Source organism: Oncorhynchus mykiss, unplaced genomic scaffold (genome assembly GCF_013265735.2).
Source record: "Oncorhynchus mykiss isolate Arlee unplaced genomic scaffold, USDA_OmykA_1.1 un_scaffold_215, whole genome shotgun sequence".
Classification (NCBI taxonomy): domain Eukaryota; kingdom Metazoa; phylum Chordata; class Actinopteri; order Salmoniformes; family Salmonidae; genus Oncorhynchus; species Oncorhynchus mykiss.
The window spans coordinates 467468-492202 of NW_023493685.1; the positions used below are offsets into that span (position 1 = coordinate 467468).

At 45.2% G+C, this 24735-nt stretch overlaps 1 protein-coding gene and 1 non-coding gene across 4 annotated transcripts in view; both read left to right on the plus strand.

Moving 5' to 3' along the window:
* The window catches only part of grid2ipa (glutamate receptor, ionotropic, delta 2 (Grid2) interacting protein, a), a 56056-nt gene extending 33191 nt beyond the window's left edge, over positions 1-22865 (plus strand). Inside the window, exons 6-22 of one of the 3 annotated variants that reach the window (XM_036972974.1) lie at positions 265-334; positions 1118-1426; positions 2776-2927; positions 3106-3249; positions 3514-3617; positions 4087-4234; positions 5438-5769; positions 11287-13539; positions 16024-16111; positions 16620-16709; positions 16894-17090; positions 18993-19148; positions 19531-19620; positions 19716-19845; positions 20058-20176; positions 20368-20574; positions 20671-22865. In XM_036972974.1, coding sequence (XP_036828869.1) covers positions 265-334; positions 1118-1426; positions 2776-2927; positions 3106-3249; positions 3514-3617; positions 4087-4234; positions 5438-5769; positions 11287-13539; positions 16024-16111; positions 16620-16709; positions 16894-17090; positions 18993-19148; positions 19531-19620; positions 19716-19845; positions 20058-20176; positions 20368-20565 — 4580 coding nt within the window. In that variant the 3' untranslated portion in view covers positions 20566-20574; positions 20671-22865. The remainder of the gene's footprint in view (positions 1-264; positions 335-1117; positions 1427-2775; positions 2928-3105; positions 3250-3513; positions 3618-4086; positions 4235-5437; positions 5770-11286; positions 13540-16023; positions 16112-16619; positions 16710-16893; positions 17091-18992; positions 19149-19530; positions 19621-19715; positions 19846-20057; positions 20177-20367; positions 20575-20670) is intronic. The other 2 variants (XM_036972973.1, XM_036972972.1) reach the window with 2 other exon arrangements.
* Positions 3647-3722, plus strand: trnaa-ugc. Its single transcript has one exon. It is a non-coding gene; the product is annotated as a tRNA-Ala (tRNA).
* Positions 22866-24735: the final 1870 nt, after the last annotated feature.

Sequence of the window (24735 nt, forward strand, 5' to 3'; positions counted from 1 at the left end):
AATTTGTTCTTAACTGACTTGCCTAGTTAAGTAAAGGTAAAGAAAAAAAAGGTCATGTTGCTGTGTAGACATTGTGTTGCCACAGAGTTCACACCAGCTATGAGCTGAGGCTTTCTGGAGGTCCATCTGTGAGCACAGACCACAGACTCTGTAGCCTATATTGTGTGTGTCTCTGTCTCTGTCTCTCTCTCTCTCTCTCTCTCTCTCTCTCTCTCTCTCTCCCTTTCTCTCTCTCTCTCTCTCTCTCTCTCTCTCTCTCTCCAGGGAGTCCAGCAGATAAGGCGGGGCTCAAACCTGGAGACCGCATCCTGTTCCTCAATGGACTTGACATGCGGTTAGACAGCATTCTAAATTAGGCTTAATCGTTTTATATAGAAACAAATGATTTACTGGTTCATTTACGTTTGTTTGTATGTTGTCAAGCCAACCTCCACTTGTTGTATTTAATTCAGGCTAGTGCTCTTTTTTGACCTCATGTAGCTAACTGCATGCTTTGTGTGGATTTGGATTTTGAAACCAGTGTTCATATCTCACACTGTTGTAGTGTAGTCCTTTAAATAGATTAATGGAAAAACATTAACTGACAGCTGTGTTGTATTGAATTCATTTGTTAATTACTTAGAGTGTGGATAAACAGCAGAGTAGTTTCCTCTGCAGTGGTAGTTTGTGGTAGGGACCAGAGCCTTCGATACTGTTGTATAGAGACTTCAATATAAGGTTTTGGTTCCGGGCGTTTTACTTGTTTCCATTAGAATGTGGTGTCCATGCTACTGTATAGGGATGTATAGTACACTCTTAGAAAAAATGTTCCAAAAAGGTTCTTTGGCTGTCCCCATAGGAGAATCCCCTTTTTGGTTCCAGGCAGAACCCTTTTTGGTTCTATGTAGAACTCTTTTGGGTTCATTATAGAACCCTCTGTTTAAAGGGTTCTACATGGAACTCAAAAGGGTTCTACCTGGAACCAAAACAGGTTATTCAAAGGGTTCTCCTATGGGGACAGCCGAAGAACCATTTTAGGTTCTAGATAGCATTTTTTTTCCTAAGAGCGTAGTAGTGATCATGGTCGAGAGTCTGTAGTTTAATGACACTATCTCTGTATCTCTATATGTGTCTGAAGGAGTTGTTCCCATGAGAAGGTCGTCTCCATGCTACAGGGCAGCGGTGCCATGCCCACCCTGGTCGTGGAGGAAGGCCCCCCCACCTTCACGCTAGCCGAGCCAGAGCAGCCAGGAGGGCCAGGTAGGGCGTCCCCGGGTGGAGGCGTGCCCCGCTCCCCAGTGCTCAACTCCCTGCAGTGGGTGGCTGAGATCCTGCCTCCCTCTATCAGGGTCCAGGGGCGCACCTTTGGACAGCAGCTGGAGCACCTGCTCACCATCCAGGAGAGATACACCATCTGCAAGGCCCTGGAGAGCTTCTTCCAGCATAGGTGAGGGGGAGGGAGGGAAGGATAAGAAGGGAGGTAGAGGGGGAGGGAGGGAAGGAAGGTGAGAGGGGTGGAGGATAGGAAGGGAGGAAGAGGGGGAGGGAGGGAAGGATAGGAAGGGAGGTAGAGGGGGAGGGAGGGAAGGATAGGAAGGGAGGTAGAGGGGGAGGGAGGGAAGGATAGGAACGGAGGTAGGAGGGAGGGAGGGAAGGATAGGAAATGAGGTAGAGGGGGAGGGAGGGAAGGATAGGAAGGGATGTAGAGGGGGAGGGAGGGAAGGATAGGAAGGGAGGTAGAGGGGGAGGGAGGGAGGGAAGGGAGGTAGAGGGGGGGTGAGGGAAGCATAGGGAGGGAGGTAGAGGGGAGGGAAGGGAGGGAAGGGAGGTAAAGGGGGAGGGTGGGAAGGATAGGAAGGGAGGTAGAGGGGAGGGAGGGAAGGGAGGTAGAGGGGGAGGGTGGGAAGGATAGGAAGGGAGGTAGAGGTGGAGGGAGGGAAGGATAGGAAGGGAGGTAGAGGGGGAGGGGGAGGGAGGGAAGGTAGTTAGAGGGTGAGGGAGGGAAGGATAGGAAGGGAGGTAGAGGGGGAGCGAGGGAAGGATAGGTAGGGAGGGAGGTAGAGGGGGAGTGAGGGAAGGATAGGAAGGGAGGTAGCGGGGGAGGGATGGAAGGGAGGTAGAGGGGGAGGGAGGGAAGGGAGGTAGAGGGGGAGGGAGGGAAGGATAGGAAGGGAGGTAGAAGGGGAGGGAGGGAAGGGAGGTAGAGGGGGAGGGTGGGAAGGATAGGAAAGGAGGTAGAGGGGGAGGGAGGGCAGGGAGGGAGGGAGGGAAGAAGAGGAAGGGAGGTAGAGGGGGAAGGTGGGAAGGATAGGAAGGGAGGTAGAGGGGAGTGAGGGAAGGGAGGTAGAGGGGGAGGTTGGGAAGGATAGGAAGGGAGGTAGAGAGGGAGGGTGGGAAGGACAGGAAGTGAGGTAGAGGGGGAGTGAGGGAAGGATAGGAAAGGAGATAGAGGGGGAGGGAGGGAGGGAAGGATAGTAAGGGAGATAGAGGGGGAGGGAAGGATAGGAATGGTGGTAGAGGGGGAGGGTGGGAAGGGAAGTAGTATGAGAAAGTGAGAAATCAGAGAAAGAAACTAAATATTTTGAGAGATTGAAAGAGAGATTGAGAGTGAAAGAAGAGATAACCTACTGGTTTGAGAGAACATGGTACAGAAACTTCAGCCCTATAATTACGCTGTCTAGAGTAAGTTACCATCATTTTCTCTTTATGCAATGTTCTGTAAGACCACTGTATTAGCATGACCGATGATTAGACAGCCAGAATACCCTAACCCTGCCCCCTCCTACGTGGCAACAGGAATGTTGACACTCTGATTGTGGACGTGTTCCCGGTGTTGGACACGCCAGCCAAGCAGGTGATCTGGCGGTTTGTCTACCAGCTTCTGACCTACGAAGAGCAGGAGCACTGCCAGAGCAAGATTTCACGTTTCCTCGGTTACAAGGCTGCAGGTGGGTTGTGGGAAGAGTGGTTGTGTGTGTGCTTATGTGAGTAAATGTGATATCTACGTGTACATTTGTGATTTTGGTGGGTGAATGTGTGAATGTGAAAGACAACGTAAATTTGTGATTGTGCCAGTGTGTCTGCGTGTGTGTGTACACTGACATACACACGCTGTGTGTATTCTAGCGCCAGCCCCCCCACCTGAGCCAGAGCCCGCCCCCGAGCCCCATCGCCGTAGCAGCTCCATGAGAGTGACAGGAACCGCCTACAGGGCCAGCATGCGTGGGCGGAGCTCTGACGACCTCATCATCGGCACTCACCTGGGGATGGGTACTTGCGTTTGTCTTTGTCCTTCATCATCATATTCATCACCAGTAGAAGTAGCACCATCATTACTATCAGTGGCAATATCATCGTCATCATCGTCATCATTATTATCACCATCATCATCAGTGTTGTCAGAAGTAGCATGAAATATATATTTCTGACACTAGGTGGAGCTTTTGCTTAAACCTACCCAGTCAAGTGAACGGGTATGGAGAAAGACGTCTTTTTTTGGAATGCATGAAACCTAATGCAGCATGTTTCCTGTAGGGATCCGTACTGATCCAGTGGAGATGGGGATGAGGCTGGCTCCAGGAGAGAGACAGTCAGGAGACGGGACGTCCCTCCCAGAGACCCCCAACAACCTCACCAACGTGGGTACCCAAGTGAGACTGAGAGAAGTGGTCCTGTGTGGCTCAGTCGGTAGAGCATGGCGCTTGCAACGCCAAGCGTCGTGGGTTCGATTCCCGCTGGGGCCACCCATATGTAAAAGTAGTGGCCCCAGCCGACTTGTAAGTCGCTTTGGACAAAAGCGTCTGCTAAATGGGATATGTTAGAATAAGGATGACTAAAACAGTGCTCACTAGTCCAGGTCTGCATCTTTTTCCTCTGGTCCAGCACTATAAAACACACTGGCTCCAATTACTCAAGAACCCCTAGTGGCTCATTAATTCAAGCAGGTGTGTCACTGTCAGGCTGAAACAAAAGCCTGTACACTCATTGGCTCTTGGGAACTAGGACTAGTGACCACTGATCTAGGTTGTTTCCTCCTTCCTCTTATCTTCTGGCTTTTATCTCGTCTATCTGAGTCGTTATGAAAAGGCATATCTCCTCTCTGTCTAGCTGTCTGCGGTGTATGCTGAGCTGGAGAACGTGTACTCAGGGAAGAGGTCCAAGTCTCTGAAGGCTCGCGCTCCTCCTCCGGCGGACAGTCTGGTAGAGCTGGAAGTCCTCGAACACGCAGGCTCTCCGTCCATGCACGCTAACACAGGTATCTACTCCAACCAGTAACACTTTACTTGAAGTGCTGTTAATCATGACGCATCCAGGAAAATGTGGTTAAAATGACATCATTAGGGCCTCTCGAGTGCCGCAGTGGTCTAAGGCTGTGTAACTAGATATTCTGGGTTCGAGTCCAGGCTCTGTCGCATCTGCCCGCGATCAGGAGACCCGTGGGGCGTGGCACAATTGGCCCAGCGTCGTCCGGGTTAGGGGAAGTCCTTGTCACCATCGAGCACTAGCGAGTTCTGTGGTGGGCCGGCGCAGTGCACGCTGACACGGTCGCCAGTTGTACCTCTGACACATTGGTGCGACTGGCTTCCGGGTTAAGTGGGCATTGTGTCAAGAAGCAGTGCGGCTTGTTTGGGTTGTGTTTCGGAGGATGCCCTGCTCTCGACCTTCGCCTCTCCCGAGTCCGTATGGGAGTTGCAGCGATGAGACAAGACTGTAACTACCAATTGGATACCAGGAAATTGGGGAGAAAAAGGGATAAAAAAATATTACATTATTACAAACAGGTTGAAATCTGGTTAAAATAACGTCACTACAAACAGGTTGAAATTTGGTTAAAATAACGTCACTACAAACAGGTTGAAATCTGGTTAAAATAACGTCACTACAAACAGGTTGAAATCTGGTTAAAATAACGTCACTACAAACAGGTTGAAATCTGGTTAAAATAACGTCAATACAAACAGGTTGAAATCTGGTTAAAATAACGTCACTACAAACAGGTTGAAATCTGGTTAAAATAACGTCAATACAAACAGGTTGAAATCTGGTTAAAATAACGTCACTACAAACAGGTTGAAATCTGGTTAAAATAACGTCACTACAAACAGGTTGAAATCTGGTTAAAATAACGTCACTACAAACAGGTTGAAATCTGGTTAAAATAACATCATTAGAAACAGGTTGAAATGTGAATTGCAGCTTGCCTGACACATGTAGTCTTCTAGTTTGAGTTGAGTCCACCTATCTCTCTGTTAGTCAGTGGAGTGTGAATATGTTCACAAACACAGGTAGCTACTGGGTATAAAAACATCCAACCAAATAGTTAGAACAGCAGAAATGAATAGACCATGTATTGTGAATTAGCTTGATCTACAACCCTTGGTCAATAGAATAGTTAGATCAATGTAATGGTAGATGTTCTTCTCTACAGGAGCAGTGATGTCATTGTTCCTCTCCACAGGTAGCCGTAAGGGCCCCCCACCACCTCCCTCCGCCTGGCAGGAGCCCCTCCCTAGCCCCCCTGCCCCGGTCCAGTTCTACCCCCCAGGTCTCACCTCCCAGACCAGTGCCGAGTCCAACCCCTACATCAGCCTAGACAGCCCCCCTCCCTCGCCCCCCGACTACCCTGCCAGCCCACCCTCTCACGCCCGTCTCAATAAGAGGCGCTACACTTTCTCTCATCCGCCGCGCTCCTCTGATACAGACCGGTTCCTGGACGCACTGAGCGAACAGCTGGGTCAGAGGGTCGCCATTGTAGACGACTTCCTGTCACCCGAAAACGACTACGAGGAGGTAGGGTCGTATAGATGCATATCTGTATAGAGCATTATATGGTTGATTATGATATGTTTGACAAAGACAGCAAGCTGCTTGTCCTGCATGACTTAGTGATTACTTATATATATATATATATATACAGTTGAAGTCAGAAGTTTACATACACTTAGGTTGGAGTCATTAAAACTCGTTTTTCAACCACTCCACAAATTTCTTGTTAACGAACTATAGTTTTGGCAAGCCGGTTAGGACGTCTACTTTGTGCATGACACAAGTAATTTTTCCAACAGTTTTTAACAGACAGATTATTTCACTTATAATTCACTGTATCACAATTCCAGTGGGTCAGAAGTTTACATACACTAAGTTGACATACACTGTGCCTTTAAACAGCTTGGAAAATTCCAGAAAATTATGTCATGGCTTTAGAAGTTTCTGATAGGCTAATTGACATCCTTTGAGTCAATTGGAGGTGTATCTGTGGATGTATTTCTCAAGGCCTACCTTCAAACTCATTGCTTCTTTGCTTGACATCATGGGAAAATCAATAGAAATCAGCCAATACCTCAGAAAATAAATTCTAGACCTCCATAAGTCTGGTTCATCCTTGAGAGCAATTTCCAAACGCCTGAAGTTACCACGTTCATCTGTACAAACAATAGTACGCAAGTATAAACACCATGGGACCACGCAGCCGTCATACCGTTCAGGAACTAGACGCATTCTGTCTCCTAGAGATGAACGTACTTTGGTGCAAAAAGTGCAATCAATCAATCCCAGAACAACAGCAAAGGAACTTGTGAAGATGCTGGAGGAAACAGATACAAAAGTATCTATATCCACAGTAAAATGAGTACTATATCGACATAATGTGAAAGTCCGCTCAGCAAGGAAGAAGCCACTGCTCCAAAACCGCCATAAAAAAACCAGACTACGGTTGCAACTGCAAATGGGGACAAAGATAAAACTTTTTGGAGAAATGTCACCTGGTCTGATTAAACAAAAATAGAACTGTTTGGCCCTTATAACCATCATTATGTTTGAAGGAAAAAGGGGGCGGCTTGCAAGCCGAAGAACCCCATCCCAACCATGAAGCATGGGGGTGGCAGCATCATGTTGTGGGGTGCTTTGCTGCAGGAGGGACTGGTGCACTTCACAAAATAGATGGCATCAAGTGGAAGGAAAATGTTGTGGATATATTGAAGCAGCATCTCAAGACATCAGTCAGGAAATTAAAGCTTGGTCGCAAATGGGTCTTCCAAATGGACAATGACCCCAAGCATACTTCCAAAGTTGTGGCAAAATGGCTTAAGGACAACAAAGTCAAGGTATTTGAGTGGCCATCACAAAGCCCTGACCTCAATCCCATAGAAAATGTGTGGGCAGAACTGAAAAAGCGTGTGCGAGCAAGGAGGCCTACAAACCTGACTCAGTTACACCAGCCCTGTTAAGGGGAATGGGCCAAAATTCACCCAACTTATTGTGGGAAGCTTGTGGAAGGCTGCCCAAAACGTTTAACCCAAGTTAAACAATTTAAAGACAATGCTACCATATACTAATTGAGTGTATGTAAACTTCTGACCCACTGGGAACGTGATGAAAGAAATAAAAGCTGAAAAAAATCATTCTCTCTACTATTATTCTGACATTTCACATTTTTAAAATAAAGGTGATCCTAACTGACCTAAAACAGGGAATTTTTACTAGTATTAAATGTCAGGAATTGTGAAAAACTGAGTTTAAATGTATTTGGCTAAGGTGTATGTAAACATCTGACTTCTACTGTGTATATATATATATATATATACACATGTGTATATATATATGTGTGTATATACAGTGGGGAGAACAAGTATTTGACACACTGACGATTTTGCAGGTTTTCCTACTTACAAAGCATGTAGAGGTCTGTAATTTTTATCATAGGTACACTTCAACTGTGAGAGACGGAATCTAAAACAATAATCCCGAAAATCACATTGTATGAATTTTAAGTCATTCATTTGCATTTTATTGCATGACATAAGTATTTGATCACCTACCAACCAGTAAGAATTCCGGCTCTGTTTGTTTTTCTTTAAGAAGCCCTCCTGTTCTCCACTCATTACCTGTATTAACTGCACCTGTTTGAACTCGTTACCTGTACAAAAGACACCTGTCCACACACTCAATCAAACAGACTCCAACCTCTCCACAATGGCCAAGACCAGTGAGCTGTGTAAGGACATCAGGGATAAAATTGTAGACCTGCACAAGGCTGGGATGGGCTACAGGACAATAGGCAAGCAGCTTGGTGAGAAGGCAACAACTGTTTGCGCAATTATTAGAAAATGGAAGTTCAAGATGACGGTCAATCACCCTCAGTCTGGGGCTCCATGTAAGATCTCACCTCTTGGGGCATCAATGATCATGAGGAAGGTGAGGGATCAGCCCAGAACTACACGTCAGGACCTGGTCAATGACCTGAAGAGAGCTGGGACCACAGTCTCAAAGAAAACCATTAGTAACACATTACGCCGTCATGGATTAAAATCATGCAGCGCACGCAAGGTCCCCCTGCTCAAGCCAGCACATGTCCAGGCCCTTCTGAAGTTTGCCAATGACCATCTGGATGATCCAGAGGAGGAATGGGAGAAGGTCATGTGGCGTGATAAGACACAAATAGAGCTTTTTGGTCTAAACTCCACTCGGCGTGTTTGGAGGAAGAAGAAGGATGAGTACAACCCCAAGAACACCATCCCAACTGTGAAGCATGGAGGTGGAAACATCATTCTTTGGGGATGCTTTTCTGCAAAGGGGACAGGACGACTGCACCGTATTGAGGGGAGGATTGATGGGGCCATGTATCGCGAGATCTTGGCCAACAACCTCCTTCCCTCAGTAAGAGCATTGAAGATGGGTCGTGGCTGGGTCTTCCAGCATGACAACGACCCGAAACACACAGCCAGGGCAACTAAGGAGTGGCTCCGTAAGAAGCATCTCAAGGTCCTGGAGTGGCCTAGCCAGTCTCCAGACCGGAACCCAATAGAAAATCTTTGGAGGGAGTTGAAAGTTCGTATTGCCCAGTGACAGCGCCGAAACCTGAAGGATCTGGAGAAGGTCTGTATGGAGGAGTGGGCCAAAATCCCTGCTGCAGTGTGTGCAAACCTGGTCAAGAACTACAGGAAATGTATGGTCTCTGTAATTGCAAACAAAGGTTTCTATACCACATATTAAGTTCTGCTTTTATGATGTATTAAATACTTATGTCATGCAATAAAATGCAAATGAATTACTTAAAAATCATACAATGTGATTTTCTGGATTTTTGTTTTAGATTCCGTCTCTCACAGTTGAAGTGTACCTATGATAAAAATGTACAGACCTCTACATGCTTTGTAAGTAGGAAAACCTGCAAAATCGGCAGTGTAATCAAATACTTGTTCTCCCCACTGTATGTGTGTGTGTGTGTGTGTGTGTGTGTGTGTGTGTGTGTGTGTGTGTGTGTGTGTGTGTGTGTGTGTGTGTGTGTGTGTGTGTGTGTGTGTGTGTGTGTGTGTGTGTGTGTGTGTATATATGTATATATATATAAATAAACAAAAAATCTGTTTTAAGTGAGAAGTAGGCATTGGTTTGAAGCCGAAAAAGAAAGGAAATTCACAAGCACATCAATGCCTACTCCACCCATGCTCTACCAAGGTTTTCCAGCACCACAATGCCTACTCCACCCATGCTCTACCAAGGTTTTCCAGCACCACAATGCCTACTCCACCCATGCTCTACCAAGGTTTTCCAGCACACAGCTTTGACCTACTACTGTAGGTATGCTGGTCTATTGTACTTTAAAGAAAGTGTATGCAGGTTTCTTAGGATTTAAACCTTCTCAAACATTCTAATTCCTACTCTTAGAGGAGGTGCTCCCACAATAATGTGATTTGGGCCAGCAGGTAGCCTAGTGCTTAGAGCGTTGGACTAGTAACCGAAAGGTTGCAAGATCGAATCCCTGAGCTGACAAGGTCGTCCATCTGTCGTTTTGCCCCTGAACAAGGCAGTTATCCCACTGTTCCTAGGCCGTCATTGAAAATAAGAATTTGTTCTTAATTGACTTGCCTAGTTAAATAAAGATAACATTTTTTTAAATGTGTACCATGTACAGGTTAAAGTATTGGATTCTTCACACACCACACTAATCCCACTCCACTACCTTTTTAAGGTCCAAAAGTATTGGGAGAAGGACACATTTTGTCATGTGACTTGTTAGTGTTACAAGGTCTCAGGTGTGAATGGGGAGCAGGTGTGTTAAATTTGGTACCATCGCTCTCACACTCCCTCATACTGACTGGTCACTGGAAGTTCAACATGGCACCTCATGGCAAAGAACTCTCTGAGGATCTGAAAAACATAATTGTTGCTCTACATAAAGATGGCCTGGGCTATAAGAAGATTGCCAAGACCCTGAAACTGAGCTGCAGCACGGTGGCCAAGACCATACAGCGGTTTAACTGGACAGGTTCCACTCAGAACAGGCCTCGCCATGGTCGACCAAAGAAGTTGAGTGCACGTGCTCAGCTTCATATCCAGAGGTTGTCTTTGGGAAATAGACGTATGAGTGCTGCCAGCATTGAATCGAACACATTATGAAGGAAAGAAATTCCACAAATGAACTTTTAAGAAAAAGGTCATCTGATGCAGCACTCCATCACTCTCCTTCTTACACAGCCTGGAGGTGTGTTGGGTCATTGTCCTGTTGAAAAACAAATGATAGTCCCAGTAAGCGCAAACCAGATGGGATGGCGTATCGCTGCAGAGTACTGTGGTAGTCATGCTGGTCAAGTGTTCCTTAAAATTTAAAAAAAAATCACTGACAGTGTCACCAGCAGAGCACCATCACACCTCCTCCTCAATGCTTCATGGTGGGAACCACACATGCGGAGATCATCCATTCACCTACTCCGCGTCTCACAAAGACACAGCGGTTAGAACCAAAAATCTCAAATTTGGACTCATCAGACCAAAGGACAGATTTCCACCATGTCCATTGCTCATGTTTCAAAGTTCTTGCAATTTTCTGGATTGACTGACACCAGACCCAGGACAACAAATTATGTGAGACAAAACACTTATTTTTTAATCATTTGAATTGCAAGTTACATTTTCGAAAGACACCTTTTGAGTGTGGAAATGCTGTATAATTTTCTATAATTACCTTCTGGTTTAAAAACCAGAGGAATGTTTTTTTCTAAGCAACCTGCATAAACATTGTTTGAAGTACAATAGGCCAATATACTGTAGATACTGTGGTAGGTCAAAGCTATATGCTGGAAAACCTTGGTAGAGCATGGGTGGAGTAGGCATTGTGGTGCTCATGTGCATTTCTTTTTTGGCTTCAGGCCAATGCCTACTTTTCACTTAAAAGATAGTTTTTCTGTTTTTAGTATATATAATTTGTGTGTTTCTATTGAGAAACTCTACCGTAAAGCACATAAGACTATAAATTACACTGGATCAATGGCCCAAGCCTTAATGAATCTATGTGATTGGTGGTAATGCCAGGATGTTGTCCAGATGAGCTTCCCAGATGATGAGGATGAGGATGAGGAGGTGGAGGTGGATGATGAAGATGGAGATGGGGGTTTCATAATACCCCCTGAGCTGAGCAGCCCCAGCGAGTGCCAGGGCAGCAGCGGAGAGGACGCCTCCTCCCTCACCTACTCCTCCTCCTCCGAACACATACCCCCTCCCCCCATGACTCCCCCGCCACCTCCGCCCATCCAATTCAATGATCCTCCTCTACCTCCAAGCTATACCGCCACCCCTGAACAGTCTCCCAGAATACAACTGCCTTTCCGCCGCCACCACGGGCCACCTCCGCCCCCTCCTCCTCGCTCCAACCCACCACCCAAACGCCAGTCCATTCACAAGGTGCTTCCCACCCGGGAGGACCTGCTAGCCCATTCTGCAATGCAGGAACAAAATGCGTACCAGGAGCAACAAGCTTACCAGGAACAACAAGCTTACCAGGACCAACAAACTTACCAGGACCAACAAGTGCAACAAGCGTACCAGGAACGACAAGTGTACCAGGAGCAACGAGCATTCCAGAAGCAACAAGTGTTTCAGGAACAAAAAGCTTACCAGGAGCAACAAGCACAACAAGCGCACCAGGAGCGACAAGCGTACCAGGAACAACAAGCTTACCAGGAGCAACAAGCACATCAAGCGCACCAGGAGCGACAAGCATTCCAGGAGCAACAAGCACATCAAGAACAACAAGCGTTACAGAAGCATCAATCATATCAGGAGCAACAAGCGTACCAGGAGCAAAGTATTTACCAGGGGCACCAGTCACTGCCTGCCCAGTCCTCGCACAAAGCACACCCTCTGCAGCAGCTTCACCAGTCCCTGCCCCCCCTCCCCTCTCCAGAGGCAGCCCACACCCATCCAGACCTCCCAAACCACCCAGACCCCTCACTCTACCAGATGCACCAAGCTCAACAACAGACTCGTCGTCAGAGCCGTCGTCAGTCTCACTCAGCCACATCACCGTACAATCCCCCAGCCCATTCCCCTGTCCATCCAGATCAACAGAGTCAGTACTCGGAGGCAATCTATCAGAGTATTCATACACAGTCACATCACTCATCCATGGAGCGCCTTCAGCAAGCTCATCAGGTCCAGCAGCACCACTCCTCCATGGAGCTCCTTCACCAAGCTCAGCAGGTCCAGCAGCACCACTCCTCCATGGAGCTCCTTCACCAAGCTCATCAGGTCCAGCAGCACCACTCCTCCATGGAGCTCCTTCACCAAGCTCATCAGGTCCAGCAGCACCACTCCTCCATGGAGCTCCTTCACCAAGCTCAGCAGGTCCAGCAGCCCCACTCCTCCATAGAATTCCTTCACCAAGCTCAACAAGACCAGCAGCACCACTCGTCCATGGAGCTCCTTCACCAAGCTCATCGGGTCCAGCAGCACCACTCCTCCATGGAACTTCTTCACCAACCTCACCACTCATCCACAGAGCTCCTTCACCAAGCTCATCAGATCCAGCAGCACCTCTCATCCACGGAGCTCCTTCACCAAGCTCATCAGATCCACCAAGATCAGCCTGCATCACTACCAGTACATCTGGATCAGGAGATCCACCAGTCTCTTCAGAGCCATCAGACTCACCCATCTTCCCAGGCCAGCCACCAGGGTCAACAGACTCGTCAATCTCTCAAGTCTCATCGCACTCACCAGCCATCCCCCCAGCGTCCCCACTCCATCCAGCAGACTTACCACCACACTCCCCAGATCCAGCACATCCACCACCAGGTCCCTCCCCAGCCCACTCAGCCAGAGCTCCATCAGATCCACCTAATCCACCAGCCCATCCAGCAGCGCCACCACCCCCAGCCCACCCTGTCCACCTTCCAGCCCCTTCCACCCCACCAGCCCACCCTGTCCACCTTCCAGCCTCTGCCCCAACACCAACCCCACCAAACCCACCAGGTCCACCCCTCCAACCAGGGTCGTCCTCAGTCCCAGCCTTCTCAGCGGCTATTCAGTCAATCCCAGTCTCACCACCACTCCCACTCCCACCACCAACCCCTGCCCCAACCTCAGGCCAAGCAGCATTCCCAGTCCCAGAATAACTTGGACCAGTTGGGGAAACAGGAGCCCCCTCCTCCTCCGCCCCTGCCCCCTCCTGGAACCCCTCCTCCGCTGCCTCGCCCAGGCCTTCCGAGGATGGACTCCAATCATATGAGTGTAAAGAGGCTGCGCTGGGAACAGGTGGAGAACTCTGAGGGCACCATCTGGGGACAGGTGAGTTAGTCACATATTGGATAGATGAGTTAGTCAGCATTGAGACAGGTGAGTTAGTCAGGATTGGGACAGGTATGTCAGCCACAGTTTGGACTGGAGTTAGTCAGGGTTTGGACAGATGTGTTAGTCAGGGTTGCGACAGCTGAGTTAGTCAAGGTTGGGACAGTTGAGTAGTCAAGGTTAGAACAGGTGAGCAGTCAATGTTGGGACAGCTGAGTAGTCAAGGTTAGAACAGGTGAGTTAGTCAGGGTTGGGACAGCTGAGTAGTCAAGGTTGGGACAGCTGAGTAGTCAAGGTTGGGACAGCTGAGTAGTCAAGGTTGGGACAGCTGAGTAGTCAAGGTTGGGACAGCTGAGTAGTCAAGGTTGGGACAGCTGAGTAGTCAAGGTTGGGACAGCTGAGTAGTCAAGGTTGGGACAGCTGAGTAGTCAAGGTTGGGACAGCTGAGTAGTCAAGGTTGGGACAGCTGAGTAGTCAAGGTTGGGACAGGTGACTAGTCAAGGTTGGGACAGCTGAGTAGTCAAGGTTGGGACAGCTGAGTAGTCAAGGTTGGGACAGCTGAGTAGTCAAGGTTGGGACAGCTGAGTAGTCAAGGTTGGGACAGCTGAGTAGTCAAGGTTGGGACAGCTGAGTAGTCAAGGTTGGGACAGCTGAGTAGTCAAGGTTGGGACAGCTGAGTAGTCAAGGTTGGGACAGGTGAGTAGTCAAGGTTGGGACAGCTGAGTAGTCAAGGTTGGGACAGCTGAGTTAGTCAAGGTTGGGACAGCTGAGTAGTCAAGGTTGGGACAGCTGAGTTAGTCAAGGTTGGGACAGCTGAGTAGTCAAGGTTGGGACAGCTGAGTAGTCAAGGTTGGGACAGCTGAGTAGTCAAGGTTGGGACAGCTGAGTAGTCAAGGTTGGGACAGCTGAGTAGTCAAGGTTGGGACAGCTGAGTAGTCAAGGTTGGGACAGGTGGGTAGTCAAGGTTGGGACAGCTGAGTAGTCAAGGTTTGGACAGCTGAGTAGTCAAGGTTTGGACAGCTGAGTAGTCAAGGTTTGGACAGCTGAGTAGTCAAGGTTGGGACAGCTGAGTAGTCAAGGTTGGGACAGCTGAGTAGTCAAGGTTGGGACAGCTGAGTAGTCAAGGTTGGGACAGCTGAGTAGTCAAGGTTGGGACAGGTGAGTAGTCAAGGTTGGGACAGCTGAGTAGTCAAGGTTGGGACAGCTGAGTTAGTCAAGGTTGGGACAGGTGAGTAGTCAAGGTTAGAACAGGTTAGTTAGTCAAGGTTGGGACAGCTGAGTAGTCAAGGTTGGGACAGTTGATTTAGTCAACGTTAGAACAGGTGAGTTAGTCAAGGTTGGGACAGGTGAGTAGTCAAGGTTAGAACAGGTGAGTTAGTCAACGTTAGAACAGGTGAGTTAGTCAGGGTTGCGACAGCTGAGTTAGTCAAGGTTGGGACAGGTAGGTTAGTCAACGTTAGAACAGGTGGGTTAGTCAAGGTTGGGACAGGTGAGTTAGTCAAGGTTAGAACAGGTGAGTTAGTCAACGTTGGAACAGGTGAGTTAGTCAGGGTTGCGACAGCTGAGTTAGTCAAGGTTAGAACAGGTGAGTTAGTCAGGGTTGCGACAGCTGAGTTAGTCAAGGTTGGGACAGGTGAGTAGTCAAGGTTAGAACAGGTGAGTTAGTCAGGGTTGCGACAGCTGAGTTAGTCAAGGTTGGGACAGGTGAGTAGTCAAGGTTAGAACAGGTGAGTTAGTCAGGGTTGCGACAGCTGAGTTAGTCAAGGTTGGGACAGGTGAGTAGTCAAGGTTAGAACAGGTGAGTTAGTCAGGGTTGTGACAGCTGAGTTAGTCAAGGTTGGGACAGGTGAGTAGTCAAGGTTAGAACAGGTGAGTTAGTCAGGGTTGCGACAGCTGAGTTAGTCAAGGTTGGGACAGGTGAGTAGTCAAGGTTAGAACAGGTGAGTTTAGTCAGGGTTGGGTCAGCTGAGTTAGTCAACGTTAGAACAGGTGAGTTAGTCAGGGTTGGGTCAGCTGAGTTAGTCAACGTTAGAACAGGTGAGTTAGTCAGGGTTGCGACAGCTGAGTTAGTCAAGGTTGGGACAGGTGAGTTAGTCAACGTTAGAACAGGTGAGTTAGTCAGGGTTGGGTCAGGTGAGTTAGTCAACGTTAGAACAGGTGAGTTAGTCAGGGTTGGGTCAGCTGAGTTAGTCAACGTTAGAACAGGTGAGTTAGTCAGGGTTGCGACAGCTGAGTTAGTCAAGGTTGGGACAGGTGAGTTAGTCAATGTTAGAACAGGTGAGTTAGTCAAGGTTGGGACAGGTGAGTTAGTCAACGTTAGAACATGTGAGTTAGTCAGGGTTGGGTCAGGTTTTTTGATTTACAACAGTTCCGTAAAAAAATGAAATAAGCAGTCAATTTCTGAAATAACAAGCATTAGCTTGAATTTAATGAGTAGACAGTGCATAATGTACACAATGCCTGTTTTTAATCTGGGTGTTGCAGTTGGGGGAGGATTCGGATTATGACAAACTGAATGACATGGTGAAGTATCTGGATCTGGAACTGCACTTTGGGACACAAAAGAACCCCAGTGAGTATAATGTGCCCACGTGTGTATGTGAACGGGGCTGTTTGTGTGTATACATGCATAATGCATATGTTAGTGTGCATACAGTATGTTTGCACATACTGTACGTGTGGAGGTTCTTTCCACAAAACCATGTACATACCACCACCAGTCAGTTCTTGCCTAGTGTGTCTAATATGACTACTTCTTCATCTTGAGCAATGTGTGTGAAGCCCACCATGGTTTTCATTTGCTTTTGATCAGTGGTCCCTCTGACGAATGACAGCAGCGTTACCGCCATAGGCACTTCACTGACCCATTTAAGTCCAATACTTGAAATTATGTATATAGAAATACAGTACATTGAAAATCCTGATATGGACATTTTCTGCTCCTTTAGCAGTCTCTCTCTCCCTTGATCTTTGTCTTCACACTCTTCCTTTCTGCCTCTCTGTGTCAATCACTTTGTCTTTCTGCCTCTTCTCATGTTTCTCTGTTTCCCTCGTGTTTCCCACATGATGTTCTGTGTCAGTTTCTCTTCCAGACCCAGCCCCTCAGTCGGAGACCTTCAAGAAGAAAGACGTAGTTGAGATTCTGTCCCATAAGAAGGCCTACAACGCATGTAAGTATGAGAGTGGAGAACGCGAGGAGGACGCTACATTGTTCCAGGCTGTGTTACACTGCACTTCAGATCTTATGTTATTGTTCTAATATAGTCTGTGTTGACTGAAACCATGAGACGATGTTACACTGTTACTGTGGCCTCGGGTATTTGACCCTTTGATCTCTTGACCCCTGACCTCCAGCCATCCTGATTGCCCACCTGAAGCTGTCCCCGGGCGAACTACGCCAGGTGCTGATGACCATGGCCACAGAGCGGCTGGAGCCGACCCACATCAAGCAGTTGCTGCTGTACGCCCCCGATGCAGAGGAGGTCAAGCAGTATGAACAGTACAGCGAGGACCCAGCCAAACTCAGCGAGCCTGACCAGTTTGTACTACAGGTACTGGGCCTAGACTGCAGAGAAGAGGCTCAGCAATTTAAAAAAAAATGTCACCTTTATTTAACCAGATAGGACAGTTGAGAACATGTTCTCATTTACAACTGTGACCTGGCCAAGATAAAGCAAAGCAGTGCGACACAAACAACAACACAGAGTTACACATGTAATAGACAAACGTACAGTCAAAGTTTGGGGGATCTTTATGGATGTATTTGTGTTGTTTTGTTGTGCTATACTGTGGGTGAAAGTAGTAGTAGTAGTACTCAGTGGTGTAAAGTACTTAAGTAAAAATACTTCAAAGTACTACATAAGTCGTTTTTTGTATATTTGTACTTTACTTTACTATTTATATTTTTGACAACTTTTACTTTTACTTCACTACATTCCTAAAGAAAATGATGTACAGGAAAATAGTCTAATTCACACACAACATCCCTGGTCATCCCTACTGCCTCTGGTCTGGTTTACTTTATATAAGGAATTTGAAGTGTATTTACACTTTTACTTTGAATTTTGATACTTAAGTATATTTTAGCAATGACATTTACTTTTGATACTGTTAGGTTGTAATTCTCAGAGTAAAAACACAATGGACAGTATGAAAGCGCAAACTAAGTTTATTCTTCCCAGAGGATCAATACAGCCGCATTAGACAAAGACGTTGTTTACACAAGCACTGATATTTAACCCTTCCTCATTGGCTGAGTCTCCTCCTACACATCTGAACGAACATTGTATCTTTACTGATACACTTTTCTTTCTCCTCTTAACGTGACCTCACCTGACCTCGACCCCCTTCATCACTAATCCATGGCTCTCTCCCCTTGTCAATGCCTGCCACATGATCACTTTCCCTGCACTCAGCACATTCCAAGCTTAATCGCACACACCATATACCTTCCTCCTACAGACAACCATTAACTTCTGGTGTAGACCCTCTAAACCTAAGCACTCAATATTTCAATAGGATACCTGATAATTAACCCTATCCAAAGTTTAGGAGTTAGTACCCAGAATCCATCAATACTCGAGTCTCAAAATTCAAAGTTAAAGTATAAATACATTTCAAAAACCAGACGGCATCATTTTCTTGTTTTTGTTTTTTTACGGATAGTCAGGGGCACTTCCAACACTCATCATTTACAAACTAAGCATTTGTGTTACTTAAGTATATTTTAGCAAGGACATTTACTTTTGATACTTATCAAACTTATATTTAAAACCAAATACTTTAGACTTTAACTTTAACTGATTTTCTATTAAGGTATCTTTACTTTTAGTCAAGAATGAAAATTGGGTACTAGTATTAGTAGTGGTAGTGGTAGTAGTAGTAATAGTAGTAGTAGTAGTAGTAGTGGCAGCAGAAGTAGTAGTAGTAATAGAAGTAGTAGTAGTAATATAAGTAGTAATAGTAGTGGCAGAAGTAGTAGTAGTAATAGAAGTAGTAGTAGTGGCAGCAGAAGTAGTAGTAGTAATAGAAGTAGTAGTAGTAATAGAAGTAGTAATAGTAGTGGCAGCAGAAGTAGTAATAGAAGTAGTAATAGTAGTGGCAGCAGAAGTAGTAGTAGTAATAGAAGTAGTAGTAGTAATATAAGTAGTAATAGTAGTGGCAGCAGAAGTAGTAGTAGTAATATAAGTAGTAATAGTAGTGGCAGCAGAAGTAGTAGTAGTAATAGAAGTAGTAATAGTAGTGGCAGCAGAAGTAGTAGTAGTAATAGAAGTAGTAGTAGGGTTTGTTGGTTGCTCACAGTCATAGAATGAGAGTTTGGTTATGTGTAGGTGTTGTTGCTGGTTTTCTGTTTCCTCGTTTGTAATTGTGTGTCTTCGCGTGTGTGTGTGTGTGTGTGTGTGTGTGTGTGTGTGTGTGTGTGTGCGTGCGTGCGTGCGTGCATAATGTCATAGATGCTGTCAGTACCAGAGTACAAGACTCGTCTGAGAAGCCTCCACTTCAAAAGCACCCTGCAGGAGAAGACAGAGGAGATGAGGGGCGGCTACGACTGCATCTACAACGCCTCCATGGAGCTCAAGACCAGCAAGAAACTGGCCAAGATACTGGAGGTATACAGTTATGCACTCTGACATGTACAATCACTAGGAGGAGCAATGCAACTTCTTCAACTTGAACTTGTCACCCGCCAGCATGATTCTGATAAGAGAAAACCAACAACAGTCTCATTCGGTGCTAAGAATGGAGAGAATGGAAATGCATTTGTTTGGCTTTACCAACGTTTTAGCTTGAGCCACAGATACACCAGGAAGTTAAGGATCGGCAGCAGCCCAAACACCTAAACAGCAATGAACAGGATGTTTTCACATTTATTCCCTGAGTGGAAAACATAGTGTTATTGTGGGTAATGTTCAGCCCTAAAGTGGTAATGTTGCTGTTTCAATCCTAAACTAAATACAAGCTATATGCTAACTGTGTCAAATGTTTCCTTAGTTTGTGCTGGCGATGGGGAACTATCTGAACAACGGTCAGCCTAAGACCGGCAACAAAACCACCGGGTTTAAGATCAACTTCCTCACTGAGGTAAGCTCCTCATGGACATTTCTTTACCTCACAGTTGTTACTTCACTGTTGTTAACCCACGGACACTGTTACTAATGCACTACTGTTTCTTGTAGCTCGGCACCACAAAAACAGTGGATGGGAAATCTACGTTTCTGCACATCCTTGTCAAGTCACTGTGTCTTCACTTTCCCAACGTCCTGGATTTTGCCAAGGACCTCACCACGGTTCCCCTGGCAGCCAAAGGTAAACTGAGTAGTAGTTTTTTCATGTGTGCATTTTCTTTTGTGTGTCGGGTGTAGTGTTTCATGTACAGCATGTTGTGTTACTACTGCGTGTAAATGACTAGATTAAATATGTTATCCTGTTTTTCCATAAGCACTCTTCCACCTTTGTTCTTCCCCCTGCTCTCTCTTTCTTTCTCTCTCTCTCCCATCTCACTCTCTCACTCTCTGTAGTGAACCAGAGGACCATCACATCTGACCTGAACGACCTTCACACCACTATCCAGGACATCCGATCTGCCTGCCAGAAAATGCCTGCCACAGCAGATGACCGCTTCGCTGCAGTCATGAGTGTATCTTTCACAACTAACCTGAGAGAGAGAGATTCATTACATCATTCATTACAGGCTTCTATATTCACAGGTGTGAGAGTATGCATACTGTAAAATAGCCCTTTACATGGGGGTCTCTCACCCCATCCACCACCAATATGTACTGTAGCTCCTACCTCTGGCTGTTGTATCCTTGACTTCCCTATGAGCAGGGCTTCCTGGAGAACATCCACCCAGCACTACAGTCTCTGGAGTCCCTGCAGCAGAGGGCCATGGAGGAGTGGTCCAAGACAGCCTCCTTCTTCGGAGAGGACAGCCAAGCCACCAACACAGAGTCGTTCTTTGGGATATTCACTGAGTTCCTCGCCAAGTTTGAGGTGAACCGCCTAGAGTTTGAAAGAGACCTCTGAAATAGACAAGTATGTAGTGCTATCAAGAAGTGCTATCAAGACGGTAGTAGTAATGGTACTGCATGTTTTTGTCTTGTCTGACAATGTTTTATTGTTGTTTTTCAGAGAGCTCTTAGTGAGAACCAGGCCAATGAGAACCCTCCTAGGAGTCCCAGGAGCCCAAGAATGGCCTCACCCCTGGCCTGGTGATCAGAGAGACAGGAAGAAGGGTTGGCAGGCAGGCAGACAGGCAGGCAGGCAGGCACACACACACTCTCTATCTCTCTCTCACACACACACGGACAGGAGTGCATGCGAAAATCCACATACATGCACAAACACACATACACACAAACACACAAACACACAAACACACATACACACAAACGCACTCATAGTATTTCAATTTTTGTAATTCAAGAAATGTATATTGTGGGAATTAGGTTGTCTGCAGAGTTGAGCATACAGGGCTTTAATACGTGACATTGTAGTTTGAATGTCCAGCTAGTTTAACACCTCAAACTTTGTATATTTCATGGCTATAGAGTGTTCCTCTGGAACAGACAAATTAAGCTATACTGGATCAATGGTTTTGCTTTTTATATATTTGTAAATAAAAATGTTATACCATTTATAGAAATGCAAAGATTCATGAAATGGAATAGGAAAGAGACTGACATCAGTAACTATTTGAACCCAGCTGTCTGATATACTGTATATGAATGTATGATACAATTATAGGCTAGAAAGATTAAGTCTACAGAACATGATCAGCAATGGTAAACAGAATACTGGATCGTTTTGAGAGACATACAGATCTAAACTATTATTGCCGCAACATGTATTTGATACTTCAGCAGTTAAAAGAGATGACTGAATGCCTGTGTCAATTTGTCTGATTTGAGAATGAAATGTGTATTATATATTGTACCACTAAAATATAACTGTAATGATATATGTAATACAGGATATACATATTTAAGTAGCCAAAATGAAATGCTTTACAATAATGAACATTTTTTAAATGATTTACCTGTTCCATATTTTTGTAAGCCACCCACCACACTGAATGTATTTACAAGTTATTCATTTTGAATGAAGTGTGTCTTGTACGATATCCAGTGGATACTCATTACTACTAAAGAAAAGGAATGTTATGAAAATGAAAACACATTTGTACTGTTAACTATCTGTTAACTATCTGTTCCTCTCTGTCTCTGATTGTGTTGATACTGACCTGCTGTAAACGGGCAGTGTTCTATTATGAACAGTAGGAGGATTTGTTACGTTTTCATGATCATTTCTGCATACTGCACCTTCACTTTAACCTCTACAATTCAATGAGGGGACACACTACTTTCTTGAAGCACATTACTTAAAGGGATAGTTCACACAAATTAGAAAAATGACATTTTGGTTTCCTTACCCTGTAAGCAGTCTATGGCCAAGGTACGACAGCAATCCAAGCTTTGGTTACGTTTTCCTGGCACTGTTTCCACATTCTAATGTTTTAGCATATGTGGCTCAAATCCCATTCAAGTCATGCGACCGATATTAGCATTTTTCATGCATCATGTCCAAATATCCAAGTATCTTAAATTGATTGTGAAGCTCAACAAAGTCACTTATACAGTAGATGATATGAACATGATGCGTGAAAATTATAACATCAGTCCTGTGACTTGAATGGGATTTGTGCCACAAATGCTAAAATGTTAGTAGTGTCAGGGAAACTAAACTAAAGCATGGATTGCTGTCATACTTTGCCCATAGACTGCTTGTAGGGTAAGGAAACCAATATGTAATTTTGTAATATGGCTGAACTATCCCTTAAACAGTAACTCTATGGACTTTAATGTCAGAGGATGTTAGTACTTAACTTCATCAAACCTTGTTTTAACATATTTTTGTCATCTGATACGGACTACTTATGGACTGATTGTGTAACTGACACATGGATGTTTTCAACCCAAACATGGAGGACATTTTACACATTCAGTTAAAGCTACACTCCAGCTTTTCAGACATTCGTTACATGAGAGAAATAGGACATTCTTTAGAATACAACTAATGTGGATCATTTTAAATGAATAAGATAAGGCAGCTGTAAGAAGACGTGCTTATAATGTTATTCAGAACATGTCGATAAGTTATTGCCATCATTTGTTTTCTAACGGTATGATCTTCATTTCTGACTTTGTCGTCTGGATAGCTATACATATTCAGCAATGCGTTCTGGAAGTTGTTGCTCTCGGATAAGTCTATGTTTTGTATTGTAACAGCCAACGCTGACAAATAAAATGCCTGGTATAAGAACATTACCCTGATTTACTGTCTTTTTCCTAAATACAGTGATGGGTTCTGATTTCTTGACTTATGAAATATACTTATTCGTGTCACTGAGGGAGAGAGGGTAATGTAAAACGTTTACATTATGTCAGGATATGTCACTGAGGGAGAGAGGGTAATGTAAAACGTTTACATTATGTCAGGATATGTCACTGAGGGAGAGAGGGTAATGTATAATGTTTACATTATGTCAGGATATGTCACTGAGGGAGAGAGGGTAATGTAAAACATTTATATTATGTCAAGATATGTCACTGAGGGAGAGAGGGCAATGTATAATGTTTACATTATGTCAGGATATGTCACTGAGGGAGAGAGGGTAATGTAAAATGTTTACATTATGTCAGGATATGTCACTGTGGGAGGGAGGGTAATGTAAAACATTTACATTATGCCACTGAGGGAGAGAGGGTAATGTATAACGTTTACATTATGTCCTGATATGTCACTGAGGGAGAGAGGGTAATGTATAACATTTACATTATGTCAGGATATGTCACTGAGGGAGAGAGGGTAATGTATACCGTTTACATTATGTCAGGATATGTCACTGAGGGAGAGAGGGTAATGTAAAACGTTTACATTATGTCAGGATAGGTCACTGAGGGAGAGGGTAATGTATAATGTTTACATTATGTCAGGATATGTCACTGAGGGATAGAGGGTAATGTATAATGTTTACATTATGTCAGGATATGTCACTGAGGGAGAGAGGGTAATGTATAATGTTTACATTATGTCAGGATATGTCACTGAGGGAGAGAGGGTAATGTATAACATTTACATTATGTCAGGATATGTCACTGAGGGAGAGAGGGTAATGTATAACGTTTACAATATGTCAGGATATGTCACTGAGGGAGAGAGGGTAATGTATAACATTTACATTATGTCAGGATATGTCACTGAGAGAGAGAGGGTAATGTATAATATTTACATTATGTCACTGAGGGAGAGAGGGTAATGTATAATGTTTACATTATGTCAGGATATGTCACTGAGGGAGAGAGGGTAATGTATAATGTTTAAATTATGTCCGGATATGTTATTGTTAGCCATCAGGGTTTCCAATGGGAGGAGAAGGAGGAGAAGGCACACCGTCTGGTACCAGTCACCATGACAGCTGTGAGTTGGGGAGGAGTGAGCACTTTGGGGCAGAGGTCAGGTCAGATGAAGTGAGGAAGAACAGATATCACTAAGGTTCTGTCTAGCAACAGAGATGCACTGGCTGTTCGGATGTGTAGGAGGAGACTCAGCATAGGAGAAAGGGTTAAATATCAGTGCTTGTGTGAATATGTTTTTGTCTGTTCAGCTGTTCGATCCTTTGGGAAGAATGAACCTGGTTTAAGCTTTCATTGTGTCCATCAAGTTCTTATTCTGATAATTAGAACCCAACAACAGTTTTTAACAACCTGAGATATGTAAGTGATTTAGAAGTGGAAATGTCTCTGTGATCAATCAGTGAGATTGTTGTCTCTTTTGCATTGATAAGAGTGCTATGAAAAATTGATAAGAGTGCTATGAGAAATTGATAAGAGTGCTATGAGGAATTGTGAGCAAAAGGCTAGTACTGTAGAGTCTGAAGAGCTGTGGTCAGTGTAGTGACAGATCTAACTAAACTTATAATTTAGCAGAACAAAGTGTCAAATCTGCACATGAGTATGTTTACTAGTTCAGTGTGTACACACACACACACACACACACACACACACACACACACACACACACACACACACACACACACACACACACACACACACACACACACACACACACACACACACACACACACACACACACACACACACACACTCACTCTTACTTCACTGGTAATAAAACTTT